This window comes from Tamandua tetradactyla, chromosome 5 (assembly GCF_023851605.1).
Source record: "Tamandua tetradactyla isolate mTamTet1 chromosome 5, mTamTet1.pri, whole genome shotgun sequence".
Taxonomy (NCBI): domain Eukaryota; kingdom Metazoa; phylum Chordata; class Mammalia; order Pilosa; family Myrmecophagidae; genus Tamandua; species Tamandua tetradactyla.
The window spans coordinates 14,034,243-14,050,374 of record NC_135331.1 but is presented as its reverse complement, the minus strand read 5'-3'; the positions used below and the strand labels follow the sequence as shown (position 1 = coordinate 14,050,374).

At 49.6% G+C, this 16,132-nt stretch overlaps 1 protein-coding gene across 4 annotated transcripts in view; it reads left to right on the top strand.

Annotated features, from left to right (window-relative positions):
* Nucleotides 1-7,879: 7,879 nt before the first annotated feature.
* SLC8B1 (solute carrier family 8 member B1) overlaps nt 7,880-16,132 on the top strand; it is a 51,687-nt gene continuing 43,434 nt past the window's right edge. For 3 of the 4 annotated variants that reach the window (XM_077159918.1, XM_077159914.1, XM_077159917.1), the window contains exons 1-2: nt 8,876-9,011; nt 10,822-11,046. In XM_077159918.1, coding sequence (XP_077016033.1) covers nt 10,903-11,046 — 144 coding nt within the window. In that variant the 5' untranslated portion in view covers nt 8,876-9,011; nt 10,822-10,902. Of the gene's footprint in view, nt 8,015-8,875; nt 9,012-10,821; nt 11,047-16,132 lie in introns of those variants that run through there. The other variant, XM_077159915.1, reaches the window with a different exon arrangement.

Sequence of the window (16,132 nt, the reverse complement as noted above, 5' to 3'; positions counted from 1 at the left end):
TCACTAAAGCTTATTAATGAAGGGCCTTGGGTCGGCCCAGAACTAACCCACCCCAAGTCCTAAGTTACCTTGAAAACCGAGACTGGATCTAACCAAAATGGGCGCCCGCCTGACGTGCGCCGTGGCTGAGACTTTAAGCTACAAGTCATCTATCCTTCATTTATAATGCTAAAAATCACACCCGTCATCATGTTAAAGCTGCCATTTTCTTACATACATTCTGCGACTAAGCATGTAATCAGTCTGCCCATGCGCGATAATTAGCTCATCTCTAATCACATCATCTGGAGTCACTGTGCTCATTGTCCTAAACCCTGCCCACCTATTTCTCTAATAAAAACTATCTGAATTACTGCAGTTCAGGAAGACAGATGTTGGGCTGATAGGCCATCTGCTCTCCTGCTACACACCTAGTAATAAACTTTTTCTCTCTTTGAAGCCCTGGGGTCTCAGGATTGGTCACTGAGCATATTGGGGAAAAGAATCCACAGTCTTTGTCCAGTAACAGTGGCAGTAAGACCAGCAAGCTGATTTGGTAATTACTGAAACTCTCACAGAATCCTCACAGCTACACAAGACGTCTGCACTATTACTGTTCCCATTTTACAGATGATAAAACTGAGGCTCAAGTTGGTGCAGAGACTTAAGCAGTTCACACAAGCAAGAAGTGTCCCCACAGGGAGTTGAACCCGTTTCTGCGGCCCCGTGGGTGTTACCCATTGTGACCACCAGGGGACAGCCTCTGCCCTAGAAGGGTCCTTCAATATTTTGTTTCACCAGAGAGAGGCCTCCTCCAATGGTTGCAACCGCTTCCCCACTTAATGTCATTCCCTCCCTCCCTCCCTCAGAAAGGAGGTGCAGGCCCACAGGGAAACCACTGAAGTTAGCAGGCTGGGGTCTGCATCCCTGGTCATTCCATGAAGGTCCTTGACCAAAGTGATGTCACCATTCTGTGCCTCAGTTTACCCATCTGTAACTTGGAATTTAGTAGATGCTCAGTAGACACTACTCGTCAGCATCGATGCCTTCTGAGCATGCTGTATTCGTCAAAGACTGCTCTCTCGAGAATTCTGGAAGCCCCTGCCCATGGACATCTGGTCACAGGTGTGCCCGTTGTGGAATGAAAAACCGGCAACCAGAAGCAAGGGCAATCGGCATTGGTGTTAGCCAGACAGGGTGGGGTAATTGTTAGGAGCATGGAGTTGGGGATACAGACCCACTTGGGCTCAAATCCCTGCTCCATTGTTTGTCGGCTTTGTGACCGTGGGAGAGTGACTCCCCTCTCTGAGCCCCAATAAATGAGGATGATAATTGCACCCACCATGTGGCGTGTCTAGAGGACGGTGTGAGGTGCCCAGCACTGTGGAAGCCTGGAAGACATGGGAGGCTGCCCAGCCCTGCCCCTTAAGGCCCCTCCTTGGACCCCTGTCGTGCTCCAGGCTGCAGTCAAAGGGGCGGACCTCACCACCTCTGCCCCAGCCAGGATCCACCGGTCGCCTTGTTCTGTCCTGGCCAGTTTCAGAGAGCCTGTGGTCCATGGTAACCGGCCAGGTGGGGTTAGGCTCAGACGGGGCTCCCCATGCAGAGTGCTCAGTCGGCTTGTGGGGGTCTCACTGCTGTGACAGCACTGTCCCAGCACACAGCCTTTGACCCGGCCTGTGGCCCATGTGACTCGCTGTGGCCCCTGGCTGTGCTTCAGGCACGACCAGCTGTCCAGGTGTGCTCGGTCCGGCCACCAAGGGGTTCTGTGCTCTTGTGGACATGATCCCTGACGCCGACACCTGACATCTACCCATTGACCCTTGTGTGTAATTATACGGGTACTTTATGTGTGTTTAATTTCCTCATTTTGTCTTTATAACAACCCTAAGAGATCCATGACACCCTTAGCCCCGTTGAAAGGAAAGCATACTGGAGAGGAAAGGTGACTTGCCCAAGGTCAATTTTAAATGAGAAGTCAGTGCTGACCCAAAGACCCAAATCTTACCAACCGCAGATAGGAGCTGCTCTAGCATGCAGGGTCTCGCCAAAAATGACTGTAAAAGCAACAGCCTCGTAGAAAATACTCAAAGGAAATCCATGGAAAAGAAAATGCAAAAAAACTACTAAGCGGTGGAAAAATTGCCAGCCAACATAAAAGAATACAAATTGGAGCAATGACAAGAAATTCTTTTTTTGTTTTTTGCCCACCAGGATCCATCGGGTTGGAAAATGTTAACAAAATCGTTAACACCTGATGCTGGTGAAGATGCAGGTAAATGGCTACTCCCCGACACCACTGGTAGAAGCATGAATTGCTACAGCCTTTTAAGGGAAGGGTGTGCTGACATTTAAAATATGCATGTCGTTTGGGTGTCTAGGCTTCAGAAATAAAAGCACCTGTACAAAAGGACATGTCTACCAGAATGCTGAGGGACCATTCTTTGTAAGGGGTGAAATCCAGGAGCAAAGCAAATGCACGACGAGGAGGGAGTGGCTATGAAGCTATGGTGCCTCCATCCTACGGAATATTGAGCAGCTATAATACTGATTCAGTCCCACCCCAGGGCAGGCTGGGCACTAACGGCTACAAACTTGGGACCATGCTGTCACAGCAGTGAGGCCCACTCAGCGCTGACCAGGCATGAGGGACGCACGTGAAAAAGCATCAATACATGCAGAAATGCAAGTTAATGAATACTGTGAGCCCATGTTTGGTAAAAATTAAATCAAAGTTAGAATTTCTATGTGTGCACATTTGGAAACACCTGGTCCTGACACTGATTACCTGGGTCAGACCAGGGCGAGAGCAGGCACCTAGAAAGAGTTGGAGGGCTGAGTCAATCAATCTGTTGTGTTGGTTTTCGGATTTTAAAAAACGTCTTGTTCTTAAAACAACAGAAGAAAGACATGCTTGCAACAAATGAAATGATATATACATACATTTTTAAAAATGTTTGTGACTCCTCTCCCATCTTGCTCCTTACATACAAGCAATTCTGCCCCCAGGTTTAAACCTTGGTATAAATCTTCTACATATGCACCAGAAGATAAGTCAAAGGATGTTTCTGTAGCAAAAGCCAGGAGACAACTCCCATATCCCCTCATCAATAAAATGGATAGATAAACAGAGGCACGGTCCTGCTATGAAGCATTACACAGCAATGAAAATGAGTGAACCCCAAGCACACGTGACACCAGGATGACTCACCCAGGCAGGGTGTTGAAAGAAAGAAGCAAATCACAGAAGAATACACAGAATACTGTTTCATCCATATAAGGTTCAAAAAGCAGGCAGAACAAAACAAAGCCTTGTTGAGGAATAGTTACTGGTGGTAAGTGTGTGTGCGTGTGTGTGTGTGGGTGTGTGTGTGTGTAGTTTTGTACACACAGTGAGGAATGCCTAACGAAAACATCATGTTGATGGTGATTTTAGGAGCGGCTAAGGGACTAGTAAAGCACTATTTCTAAACCCAGGTGGAGGGTACTTGTGTGCTGGTTATTTTTCCTTCAACTGTAAATAACTATTTCATGCCCTCTTTTGTATGTACAGTATGTTCCACAATAAAACATTTTTAAAACTAAGCAAGCAAGCAATTCACAACTGCAAAAAAAACTTTTTAATCAGTTAGATAGTACTAATTGCCACGGTTTGCTAAACCCCAATCAATATCACTCCTTTTAACTCTTAGGAACACCTAGGGCTGGAGCTGAGACTCTATAAAGGTTTCCTGCACTAAGTTTGCTTCCCTGGAATGGTCATTTCCAGAGGGTTCCTAAGTCAGATGGATCTGGAAACCCAGAAGGACCAGCCTCTCCAAGATGATCAATTATTACATCCCCCTATTTAGTGTGGATGCCCCTTCCTCCACATGAAAAAGCTGACCAGGCATCGCCTAAAGATCCCTATAGATTGGGAGAAGGATCAAAGGGGGAGGAGGAGCTATAACAGAGAAAATAGGAAGAAACAAATGAGTATGACTGCTGAATCAGTATATTAATATTCCTTCTAGTCCCCAGTGTTTTGGAGCAGCTGGAAGGAAAAATCTAAATAGTGGAATGGTAGCCCACGACAAACTCTGAAATCTGTTCTGTTACTACTTGTTGAAGCGTACTTTGAAAATTGCTACTTTTTCGTTCTTTTTGAATATATATTTCGCAATTAAAAAAACATTAAAAACAACAACAACAAAAAACTAAACAAGCGAGCCCATAAGGGCTGTCTGTGCAGTGAGATGGAGCAGAGGACATCTGAACTAGCCTGGCAGAGATGATGACTCAGCACTTCCAAGAAAGGGAGGGAACCCCTACAGCGCCCTACTGGGCGAGGAGGGCCGGGGAAGGACATCAAGGAGCAGGGATGGGCTGGCCTCCTCTCGGCCCCGTCTTCACACCATCAGTTCAGAGTTCCAGCTTCTCCACAACCTGTTTGGACTTAAAGCACCTCCATGATGGAGTCCCAGAACTCAGGGGTGCAAATTCCAGAAAAGCGGATTTCATCTCCGGAGGATGGGGGGGGGGGGAGGGTAAGAGGGAGGAAGAGGAGGGAAAAAGAAAGAAAGCAAAACAAGAAATCACAGTGGATTAAATAAAGCCACAATTCTTGGTGGCTTCCCCCACCTCCCCAACCTGCCTGGCCATGTGACCTGCTTTGACCAATAGGATGAGGAAGAAGTGATGCCATGCGCCCGCTGAGATTCCCCCTCTGGAGATGTGCAGCTCCCACGTTTGCGCTCTGGGACAGCTGCCTGGAGCCCACCGTGTTGTAAAGAAGGCTAGGGTGCAAACGGCAGAGGGGGAGGCTGGCACCTCGCCCCTGGGTTGTTTGTATGTTTGTTTGTTGTCACTTTTTATTTTGAAATAATTTAAAACATAGGACAGTTGCAAAAATAAAACCTAGTCAATACCCCTACCCAGATATCCAGATTTGCCAAGTTTTAACATTTTGCCACTTTTGTTACCTCTGTGTATCTAACTTTCTTTCTTTCTATTTTCTAAGCATTCGAGAATAGGATGCATGCAGCATGGTTCTTTAACATGTAATATTTCCTTGTATATTTCCTAAGAATAAGGATATTCCCTTAACAACCTCATTAATAAAGTTATCGAGTTCAAGAAATTTGATATTGACAAAGTATTTAGACATTCCTTTATCTTTTTTTTTTCAGTTGTCCCAATAATGTCCTTTTGGAGAATTTTTTCCTTTGTTATTAGATCCAGTCCAGGCTCATGTATTGCATTTACTTGTCATTGTCTCTTTAGTCTTTCCTTTTTCTTTTGAATTCTGGAAGCAGATGTACAGCACAAGCTTTCCATGTGAGCCCCTCCAAGCATCCAGTGAACCACGGCACAGTGTGGCCTGCTCTCGCCATCCCCCATTACCTACACCTCTCCCTCACCCCTAACAGCATCCCTGCCTCCATTATGCCTTAACTCCCTCGGGTGGGGGTGGAGGGGTTGGATGGGGCTCTAGGGTGGCCATGGTGGGGAGAAGGCTTGCACTGGTTACAGGAGAGGCTGGCTGGCTGAAGAAGCAGTGGAAAAGCCTCCATTTGCTCTTAAATGCCTTCAGCTGATTGGATTATATTGTTGGTGGGACACATGCCTTAGATGATCGCAGATGTTGAGCCACTGATGCAATCAACTGACTGATGATTTAATACCCCAGCCTTCCGGTTTATCAGCCAGCCACGAAACATCCTTGCAGCCACGGGCAGGCCAGTGCTTGCCTAACCAGACACCTGGGCACCAGCACCTGGCCAAGTTGACACCAGAACCCAACCATCATAAGGCCCAAGACTTGGAGGACAGGACAGCCTGCCCTGCGGATTTTGGACTCTTCCATTCCCATGGTTGCGTGAGACACCTTTATAAATCTCATATTCACGGATCTCTCCTGTTGGTTCTGTTTCTCTAGAGAAGCCTGATTAATATAGGCCTCTTAGACTAAGACCAAAGCTCTGATGCTCTCTTTCCTCTTTTAAATTGCCCTCCCCAGCTTTACTGCTTCTGTTGTCGCTCCTCGCAGCTGCCGCCCACATCCTGGTCTCCTCCCTGGGTGGGGTGGGGGCGTGCGTGGGTCAAGCTGCTCTGGCCTTACCTAGGCCTATGGCGGTGAAGGAGATTGAGTTGGGGTCACACAGACCTGGGTGCAAATCCTGTCTCTATCACTTCCCTGTGGATGCACTGGAGTGTGTTCATCTCCCTGAACCTCAGTTTCCCTCCTTTGTCACATGCAGCCTTTACCCCGTGGGGCTGTTCGATGAGATAAGCACGTGACTGTAAAGTATAAATGCAAGTCATTACCTACTTTTCTTGGTTTGGGGTTTGTTCCTAAGAGGTTGTGCACAGAACTGACTGGCGTGGTGTTTGGAAGGTCTCGTCTCCCCACCCCCAAAATATAGCCCCCACCACATACACACACGTCCCTCCCACCCCCGCTCATCATGCAGCCTAAATGTCCACCAATAGTCAACTCTGTGGATTACGGCACGGGGGTAGGTTGTATTTTCCAAATATACTCACATGGAAAGCTTTCATCTCGCCCGCCCTTTTGACACTGTGACTCTGACACACCTCTCATGACAGGAGACATCTGTGTTCCCTTCCTGTGTATCTGGGTGGACCCGTCACCACGGTGGTGATGTTGCATGTCACCCTTCTAAAAGTAGGCTATAAAGGCAATTTGGCCTGCCGCCTCGTTCCCTGGAACCCTTGAGCCGTACCCTGAGCTGCCGCGTAAACAGCCCATCTGCCGTGAGACTGCTTCAGGGAAGCCCAGAAACCAGCTCACGTGGACATGATGGCGTGGAAAGGCCCCGAGGCTTCATGGAAGAAAGAGAAATATCCAGGCAGCCCCAGCTGCTCCAGCCCCGGCCACATAGCAACCACATGCCCAGCCCAGCCCATCCCAGCCCAAATTCCTGACCCACAGAAACCGCCCCCCCCCCCCCCCAGATAAGGAAACACTGTATGAGGGATGTTGTGGGATGTCTGTTACACAGCCATAGATAATTGATACAATCACAAAATCCTCCTTTCAAAGGAAAAGAAATTAACATGTGTACCTGCTATGTAGCAGGCATACAGGTCCTTTTACAAACAGTAAATAATTTGTAATGACAATTATTGTCATGATAATGACAGCAGCGTCCACTTATTAGGCTCTTACAAGTACCAGGCCTTCTGCTATGAGTTTTACGTATATAATCTCATTGAATCCTTACCACTGCCCTTTATGAGAACTATGGGTGCTCTTATTATACCCATTTTCCAGATGAGGAAATCAAGGCTCAGAAAGGTTCAAATGATTTCTCTCAGTTCAAAGAGCCAGTAAATGCAGAGCTAGGATTTGAACTGGGGTCTGAGTGATTTCTGAGACTGCTTCTGTGATATAAAGTAGCCTTTCTCAGCCTGAGAAATTGGCCTTCACACTGCTAGGAGGCAGAGAGGCAGTGTCTGGCCTGCTGACGTGACCCAGGATGGTGACATTGAGGCCTTGTCTTGGCTGTGACCCTTAGTCCCAAAGTCAGGGACTCAGGACTTTGGTTCCAAACTCAGCAATTCTGGAACCACTTGCCCCAAGCAGGTGACCTGGAGAACATCCGGCCCAGAGCGGTGACCCACCCCACCCCCATCTCCTCACAGGCACTAGCTGTGGGCTTGACCTTGTGCTGACCACCTGGACTGGGGACAAGCTGGACCTAGGCCCTGCCGTGAGGGGCTCTGGGCCTTTGGGGAACCTGGCATGCAAGTCACCACGTTGCAGCAATGACCATGGAATATGGTGACACTCTGGCTTACAGTGAGGGAGGAGTCTCTTGACTCCAGGCCTGGGGCTTGGTGCATGTTAGATCTTGCAATGAGGTCGGTCCTACCATCACATTCATTTTTCAGGGAGGGAAACAGGCTCAGAGAGTCTAAGTTTTGCCAAGTCACACAGAAGCCCGATGCTCTGTGATTCCAAACTTATCATCATGTTCCGGACCACTGTGGCCTACGCCCCTGAGTTGGGAACTGGAGGTGCACTCTGCAGGTAAGGGACCTCACGGGACGTGGAGGGGCAGGGAGGGCTGAGGGGGGCCACCCAGCGGCCTGGGCCTGCAACTCAGGTAGAAATTCGTCTAGGTGGAAAAAGGAGGGGGGTCGTATCCTGGTGCAGGGCGCTCAGAAGGAGCAGAGGTCTGGCTGTGTTAAGAGCCCAGCTTGTTCAGGGAATAAGGGCCACCTCCAGGGGCTGGGGCTGCAGGAGTGGGGGTGGTGTGGAGTAGATGACCAATTCTGGAAGGTATGCTGGGGCTGGAGAACCCAGGGCTTGAGCGGAAGGCTCAAACTTGGGCCTCCATCCTGCAGGAGATGAGGTAGCAGGCAGACTTCAGGTGAGAGACATGATGCCATTAGCCCTGTGTGGATTTAGGGGTGCTGCAGAAAGGTCCCAGGGAGAAGGGTGGCGGGGCTTTTTGTTTTAAAAAGCAATGTTGCTTAGAGGGACTTACTTAACCCAAGCAGGAGGTGTGTCTCATAGAAGCACTTCGGGCAGGACCGCTGAACTATATGTGGGTGGGAAGGGGCCTCAGGCCTTTGGTTGCCAGTTGAATTTTGACACCCTCTTGCTTACCCCACCCCACCTTCCGTAGCACAGCCCCCTATCTCTGAGCACCTGCTATTTTTACTCTTCTGGCTTCATTTAGGTTCCGATTTCCGTGGAGAAAGCAGAACCGACAGGCAGGGGGCAGAGAGGAGGGTCTCGCGTGTTGAAAAACCTTCGGGCCCTCTCTGGGCACCTGTGCCTTTAAGGGTGGGGGCGGGGAAGTTCGGGGGCGGGGCCTGGATGAGGGCGGGGCCGGGCTAAGGGCGGAGCCTGCGGCGCAAAGCACTTCCCGCAGGAGCTGCCGCCGGTCACGCGTGGGGCGCACTGATCTGGGGGTGCCCGGGACAGGAGGTCGCGCGACGTCGCAGGGCGGGCGGGGACCGGAAAGGCAGCGGGGCCCGCGGTGGGGGCTGCTCAGGTTCGGAGTTCGCCGGCCTCGAAGGTAAGAGAACCTCCCCGCCGGCTCGGGCGCCGCGGAAGCCTGGGGCACCGGGAATTCGCCTGCTCTGTCGGGATGGGGACACTGAGCCCCGAGACGTGCCCGAGGTCCCCCGGCTAGAAGGTGTGGTCCCGAAAGCGGCTGTGTCGCCAGTTTCCTGCCCCCGCCCTTTCCTCTCAGGCCTGCGGACTTTCCGAGCGCCCAGAACGGGGCAAGCACGCAGGTGGCGCTTGTTAAATGCTCCTGTAGGAACGTGTGAAAGAAAGCGGGAGCGGTAGAGACCCTTGCAGATAGATCTTCAAGCTGGGGAGACCAGGGCAGCGAGCATTTATCGGGGTCCTGGGGTTTTCCCCCGCAGCCAGCATTCGTCTCCATTTTACAGATGAGGAATTAGAGAGTCAGAGAGGTTAAGCGACCTGCCCAAGGCCGCTCAGCTAGTGAAGTGGCTCAGACCGACCTGGAAACGGGGGGGGGGGGGGGGGTGTCCGGTTCCAAGGCGGTTCCAAGTAGTGTCCAAGTTACGGCAGAGGAGGAAAAAGCAGCGTCTTTCCCTCGCAGGCAAGGACAGAGTGCTGGGCACAGGGGCCCTTGTTCTCCCAGCCTCTGCCTTCTCTTCTTCGCTCTTCCCCTCCTCCTTCCCCACCTCTCCTTACTCTCATCTGCCAGGACATTGAGAAACTTCTGTGTAGAGAATTACAGCAAAACAAAACATTGTTTACTGGGCTTTGTTATTCCTGACTGCAAAAATAAAACATGCTCTTTGTAGAATATGTGGAGAAATCAAAAGAAGAAAATTATTGTGCCAAAGATTTTTTTTTTCCCATTTAATTTCTTTAGAAGAAAATGAAGCTGCTTTTGCCCTGGTGTTGGAGGGGTGGGGGATGAGAGAAGGCAGAAGCTAGAGTCCAGCCCAGATCTTCTGCTTGTGGGTTGTGTGACTTGGAGTAAATCTCTTCCCTCTGAGCCTCAGTTTCCCTATCTGAGGAGCTGTTGGTTCTGTGACCTTGCTGTGTGACCTTGAGCAGGTTACAGAACTCCCCTGAGCTCTGTTCCCTCATCCTGTGTAAAAGGGATGGAGACAGTAGCATCTCCAGAACTGTCCTGAGGGCTGGATGTGGCATGCAGTGGCTGGGAGCCAGGACACAAGGCCTGGCTGTGTGACCTGGGCAAGAACCTTCACCTCTCTGTGCCTCCGTTTGCTCACCTGTAGAATGGGGATGACAGACGCCCTCTGCGGGTTGTTGTGGAGATTAAATGAGGCCACCTGTGTAAAGAGTGTGGCCCATTGTAAGGTGAAGAACAGCAGTCTTGCTTCTGGGACGTCTCTGTGCCGGGCTGGTCTATTGGGATCTCAAGGTGGTGGCCTGGGACCCTCCCCCTCTCCCCAAGAAGTGTATTTTCTGCCTTTTGAGGGCTTTTCCTAGTTCTTTCCAGTCCTCCCCACTGCCCACTTCCCTTATTTATCTCATTCGGCTGGGCCCCCTGAGGCATGAGTTTCTGGGTCCCCTTTGAATTCTCTTCCAGCCCTGACATTCTGGTTTATGGGACCCAGGTGGAGGGGTGGTGATGGTGGTGGAGGGTGCTCTCCATAGGGACACCTTGAGGGGCTCCTGTGCTGAATGGTCAGGGCCCTGGGACACTCCCCCTCTCCCACCATGTGCCTCCGTTGGAAATGTGGGTGTCTACATGAGCTTTCCTTTGGTGGGGGCAAGGAGCAAAGGTGGCTTCTCAGTTGAAAAGGTTGTTATGCCCCCATTGCTGGGTTCTGTGGTCTTTGGTGACACTGCCCCTCTTCTCATCCCCTCTGCTGCAGGCCCTGGGTTCCGCCAGCCATTTGGAGCTGAGACACTGCAAAGGGGAAGTGGCGAGTGAGGGCCGGTCCCCGTCGGGGCTGATGGCTGGCAGATGGCTGAGCTGGCCCTGTGTGCTGCTACTGATGGGGACGGTGTCCGGGACAGGCCTCCGGGGACAGTCTACAGGGGTCCACATTAGGCCCCAGTTTCCAGCCTCAGGTGTGAGCGACAGCCTCGTGGTGGATGTGAGTATCCTGGCAGGAAGCAGGGGTCAGATGGGGTGTATTCATCTAATTAATGAATGTATATTGAGCACCTACTAGGTGCCAGGTATGGTACTGAGCACTGGGGTAGACTTAAGGACCAATAAAGATAAAAACCCCTGCCCTCATGTAGCTGACAATCTCCTGGGAAGAGAAAGATGGGAACCTGTAAATTGCAGGTGGGCCAATGCTATGTGCCCTGCGAACAGTAGGATAAAGTGAGAGCGAGGGGCAGGATGGGGTCAGCACTCTGAAGGGCATGTTTCCAACTGTTTCAGCTTGGGAGGTCACAAGTGGCTTCCTTGAGGAAGTGGCATTGGAACTAAACCCTGAAAGGAGGGAGGAAGCCAGGTTTACAGGGGGCATTCCAGGCAGAAGGAACAGCAGGTGCAAACGCTCTGAGGCAGGAGTGAGCTTCGTCTCTTCCAGGGATAGCAAGGAGGCCAGCATGGCTAGACCAAGGACGAGTGAGGCCGAGAGGGTTACAAAATGAAGGTGGAAAGGTAGTGGGGCCAGATTACAAAAGCCTTACAGGCTGAGGCTAGGGGTTAGAGTTTTTCCACCACAGTGGGGAGTCAATAGAGGGTTTTAAGCAGAGGGATGTTAAAATGTAATTTATTTCTTCAAGCGATCTCTCTGGCTGCCCTGGGGAGAACAGGTTCAGGGTGACAACAAGGAAAGCAGTGAGGGGGGTTCCTGTAGCCACCCAGGCCAGCGGCGGTGGTTGTGGGAGATGGGAAAGAAGCGGTGCCGTGTGGAATCAGTGCTGGTGGCCGAGCGAGCAGCTCGTCCTGATGGCTGAGATGGAAGAGTGTGGTTGGAGGAGGAAGAGCTGGGGGAGCCTCTAGGTTTCTGGAGTGAACTGGGCTTGGGGGTGCAGGGTGATGGAACCGTTGACTTGAATGGGAAGCCTGGAGGCAGGCATAATGGGGACACTTCCCGTGGGTGTAGAGAGAGCATGGGCCGTTGAGATAGTCTGCAGGGAACTTGCATCATTCCACCCTGATGTCTAGGAGGAGAGGGGAAGTCAGGTCAAACAGCATATCTATAGAAAAAAACTAAAGGCAGGGGACTGTTCAGAATGACCCTGGAAGTCCCCTTCAGTCACAGGGGACTGGGGTTCCCACCATGTATTTTCTTCCCCTCTTGAACCCATGGGCTGAGTGGTTTTAGCACCCACATTCCCTTTATGGGGCTGCAGAGTGCTTTTATGCTGTCCAAAGGGTAATTATACCCATTTTACAGATGGGAATGTAGTTTGTGGTTTGTGTGGTTATAAGGTTAGCTGCTACCTCTTGGGACCTGCTCCCTGTGGGCAGGAGAACTGGGGTGATGGATCTGTGGCTCTTGTGCCAGGAAATCTTTCCCGGCGATTGGGTGCTGTGCAGAGCTGAGCAAAGCCTCAGAGACCCCACGAGATGGGCGTGATTATGCCTGGGCTGTGGCCGAGGATGCTGGGAATCAGGGAGGTGAAGGCGGCCACAAGGGAAGTCCCCCACCTCCTGGGCAGGCCTGGGCAGCCGCCCTGCTGGGAGGCCCACCAGCCTTTGCCCGGAAGTTAGCAGGCCAGGGAAGCCCACCCCTCCCTCACCTTAGTTTCTTTTGAATCATTCCACAATGACTCATACCACATTCTACAAGTATTTACTGAGCACCTACTCTATACCAGGAACTGTGCTGCCTGGTGGGGATAGGGTGAGTGGATAGATATCTTCCCTGCCCACCTGGAGCTCACACACTGGTGGGAGTCAGAATTGACAGACAGGCCAAGCAGTAAATCCACAGGATTATTTCATTTGGTGGTATGCAAAACAGAAAATGGGGGGGGGGGTGTTGGACGAAATGGGGAGGAGGGGGGCCTCTGCTTTACATCAGGCTGCCGGGGAAAGCCTCAAGGGAGGTGACATTTTGGCTGACACTGCAATGCCTTGGAAGAATCCAGGGGAAGAGTGGTCCTGCAGAGGAAAAGCAGGTGCAAAGGGTGCAAAGGCCCTGAGGCAGGGCAGAATGACAAATTTTTTTTTTAATTTTTTTTTTTTTTTTAAAGAGAGAGGGAGGAAGGGAAGGAAAGACAGAGAAGGAAGGAAGGGAGGAAGAAAGGGAAACATCTTTAAACATTTTCTTGTTTTTATTATATTTTGTTTGTTTGTTTGTTTGTTACATGGGCTGGGGCCGGGAATCGAACCGGGGTCCTCCGGCATGGCAGGCAAGCACTCTTGCCCGCTGAGCCACCGCGGCCCGCCCAGAATGACAAATTTTATGAACAAACCCAGGGAGGCCAGAGTGTCTGGAACAGAGCGAGGAAGGGACAAAAGTGTGAGCCATATTGCATGGGGTCACGTTGGCTGCTGCAAGGACTTGGGCCCTTATTAGGGGTAAGATGGGAGCCATGGGAGAGTTTAGACCAGAGGAGGCATATGTACTGCAGCCATGGGAGAGTGGAGTTTATAGCCTGTGTAACCTGTGGGTTGATCAAGTTGGGTTGGAAAGGTGAGGTGGCTTCAAAGGTATTAAATGTCTCCATTCAGTTGACTCTAGACCAGTGTATTAGTGTTCTGTGGCTGTTGTACCAAGTGACCACAGATTTTTTTTTTTACTACCTATTTTTTTGAACTTTTTTTTATTGTATACTATAACATATATACAAAGCAAAGAAATAGAAAGGCAAAAGTTTTCAAAGTACTCTTCAACCAGCAGTTACAGGACACATCCCAGAGTTTGTCGTGGGTTACCATATGATCCTCTCATGTCTTTCCTTCTGGCTGCTCCAGAATATAGGAGGCTAGAGGGCTTAAATATTTTTTTATCATGACAGTTAACTTTTATTGCTTCTTTTTTTGTGAAAAAAATATATATATACAAAAAAGCTACAAATTTCAAAGCACAGCACCACAATTAGTTGTAGAACATATTTCAGAGTTTGACATGCGTTACAGTTTCACAATTTTAGGCTTTTACTTCTAGGTGCCCTAAAATACTGGAGACTATAAGATCAATTTAATGATTCAGCATTCATATTCATTTGTTAAATCCTATCTTCTCTGTATAGCTCCATCACCTTTGATCTTTCCATCCCTCTCTTTAGGATGTTTGGGCTATGGCGATTCTAAATTTTTCATATTGGAAGGGTCTGTCACTAAGGGAGATGGGGTAGGGAGATGGAACTATCTGATGTTCTGGAGAGTTAGGGCTAGGTTTCAGGACTTATCTGGACCAGGAGGTCTGGAGGTTGGAGGTTTCTAGAAAGTTACTCTAGTGCATGGAATGAATCCTTGTGGAATCTTATATATTGCCCTAGGTGTTCTTTAGGAGTGACTGGCATGGTCTGGTTGGGCGTTGGCAGGTTAATGTAGGTAGCAAGGTCTACCTGAAGCTTGCATAAGAGCAACTTCCATAGCAGCCTCTGGATTTTATTTGAACTCTCTCTGCCACTGATACTTTATTAATTACACTTCTTTTCCCCTTTTGATGAGGGTGGAATTGTTGATCCCATGGTGCCAGGTCTGGATTCATTCCTGGGAATCATCTCCCATGTTGCCAGGGAAACTTTCACCCCTGGATGTCATGTCCCATGTAGTGGGGCGGGCAGTGATTTCAGTTGCAGAGTTGGGCTTAGAGAGACTGAGGCCACATCTGAACAACAATAAGAGGTCCTCCAGAAATAACTCTTAGGCATGCCTATAGGTAGTCTAAGCTTTACTCCTACCTACATAAGCTTCACAAGAGTAAGCTTCCTGATCGAGGGCATGGCCTACCGATTTGGGTGTCCATAAAGTTTGTTACAGTATCAGGGGATTCCCTGATGGTAAGGTTTAATAGTTCCATATTTTTCTCACATCCCTCAGGGGACTTTGCCAATACTTTTTGATTATCTGGTTAATATACTCTAAGATGTATCCAGGCATTACAATAATTTATAAAGGATTAAAGGACCTCTTTCTTATTCTGTGCTCCTTGTGTTTCAGTTGTTCAAATGAGCAATACAGATAGGTTGAATTAGATTATGCACTACAGAAAATTTCAGTTCCAGACCAAATAAACCTTAATTCCATTGGTCTCAAAGAATATGTGTGGTTCTAAATTGTAGACACTTCTTCCTTACCCCTATGTTCTGAATTACTTTAAACCCAACCTGTTCAGCTTCATTCTTATCTCTAAATATCAGGTTATATTTATGAAACAGCCTCTCAAAATCCAGAAATATAATAATCACCACTCCGGACTTAATGTGTCTGCTCTAAAAACTTACAGTCTAGGCCCCTGTTTTCTTATAAGCATTTTCTAAAGGTGACCATACCAATCTTGTTCTTTTGTTTCTGGCTTATTTTGTCTTACTAAATGTGACCACAAATTTAGTGGCTTAAAACAGTACAAATTTATTTTGCAGTTCTGGAGATCAGAACTGACATGGGTTTCATTTTGCTCTGGGGGAGAATCAGTTCTCCGGCCTTTTCCAGCTTCCGGAGGCTTGCCTGCGTTCCTTGGCTCACGGCCCCTTCCCCCACCTTCAGATCTCTCCTTTAGGCCTCTGCTCCCATCATCACACTCCAGGGGTGCTGAGCCCAGTGTCCCCGCATTCTCCTCTGGCCCCACCACGTCTGCAGGGGCACAGGCTGTTGACTGCAAGGAGGTACATTTTGGGCAGGACCTTTAAATTGTGAAAGCCCAAGCCTTTAGGGGGAGGTAACTAAGTAAAATGGAGAAGTTTTAAAATTGTTCCCTTGATTTCGTTGGCTGCTCAGTGGAGCAGTGTAGAATTTGAGAGTCTGTACCCCCAGATTAAGTAACGGAGGGAGAGCAGAGGAACCCTTCCCAAAACCTGTGCCACCCGGAGACGGTGGGACCAGGGCAACTTGAGTGTCTTATATCCGGGCTTCTACCCTCCAGTCCACAGCAATTCCAAGCAGCTCCTGTGGTTTTGGATATTTACACAATCTGTCTGGGCCCCCAAGGCATTGAGTTTTCTACTGTTTCCTGCCCAGCAGCTTTTCTCCCTGGGCTTCCCTGGGCTGAGTCAGCAATGCAGGAAAGAGAATGGGAAGGGAGTGAGGAGACCAACAGGGTTGAC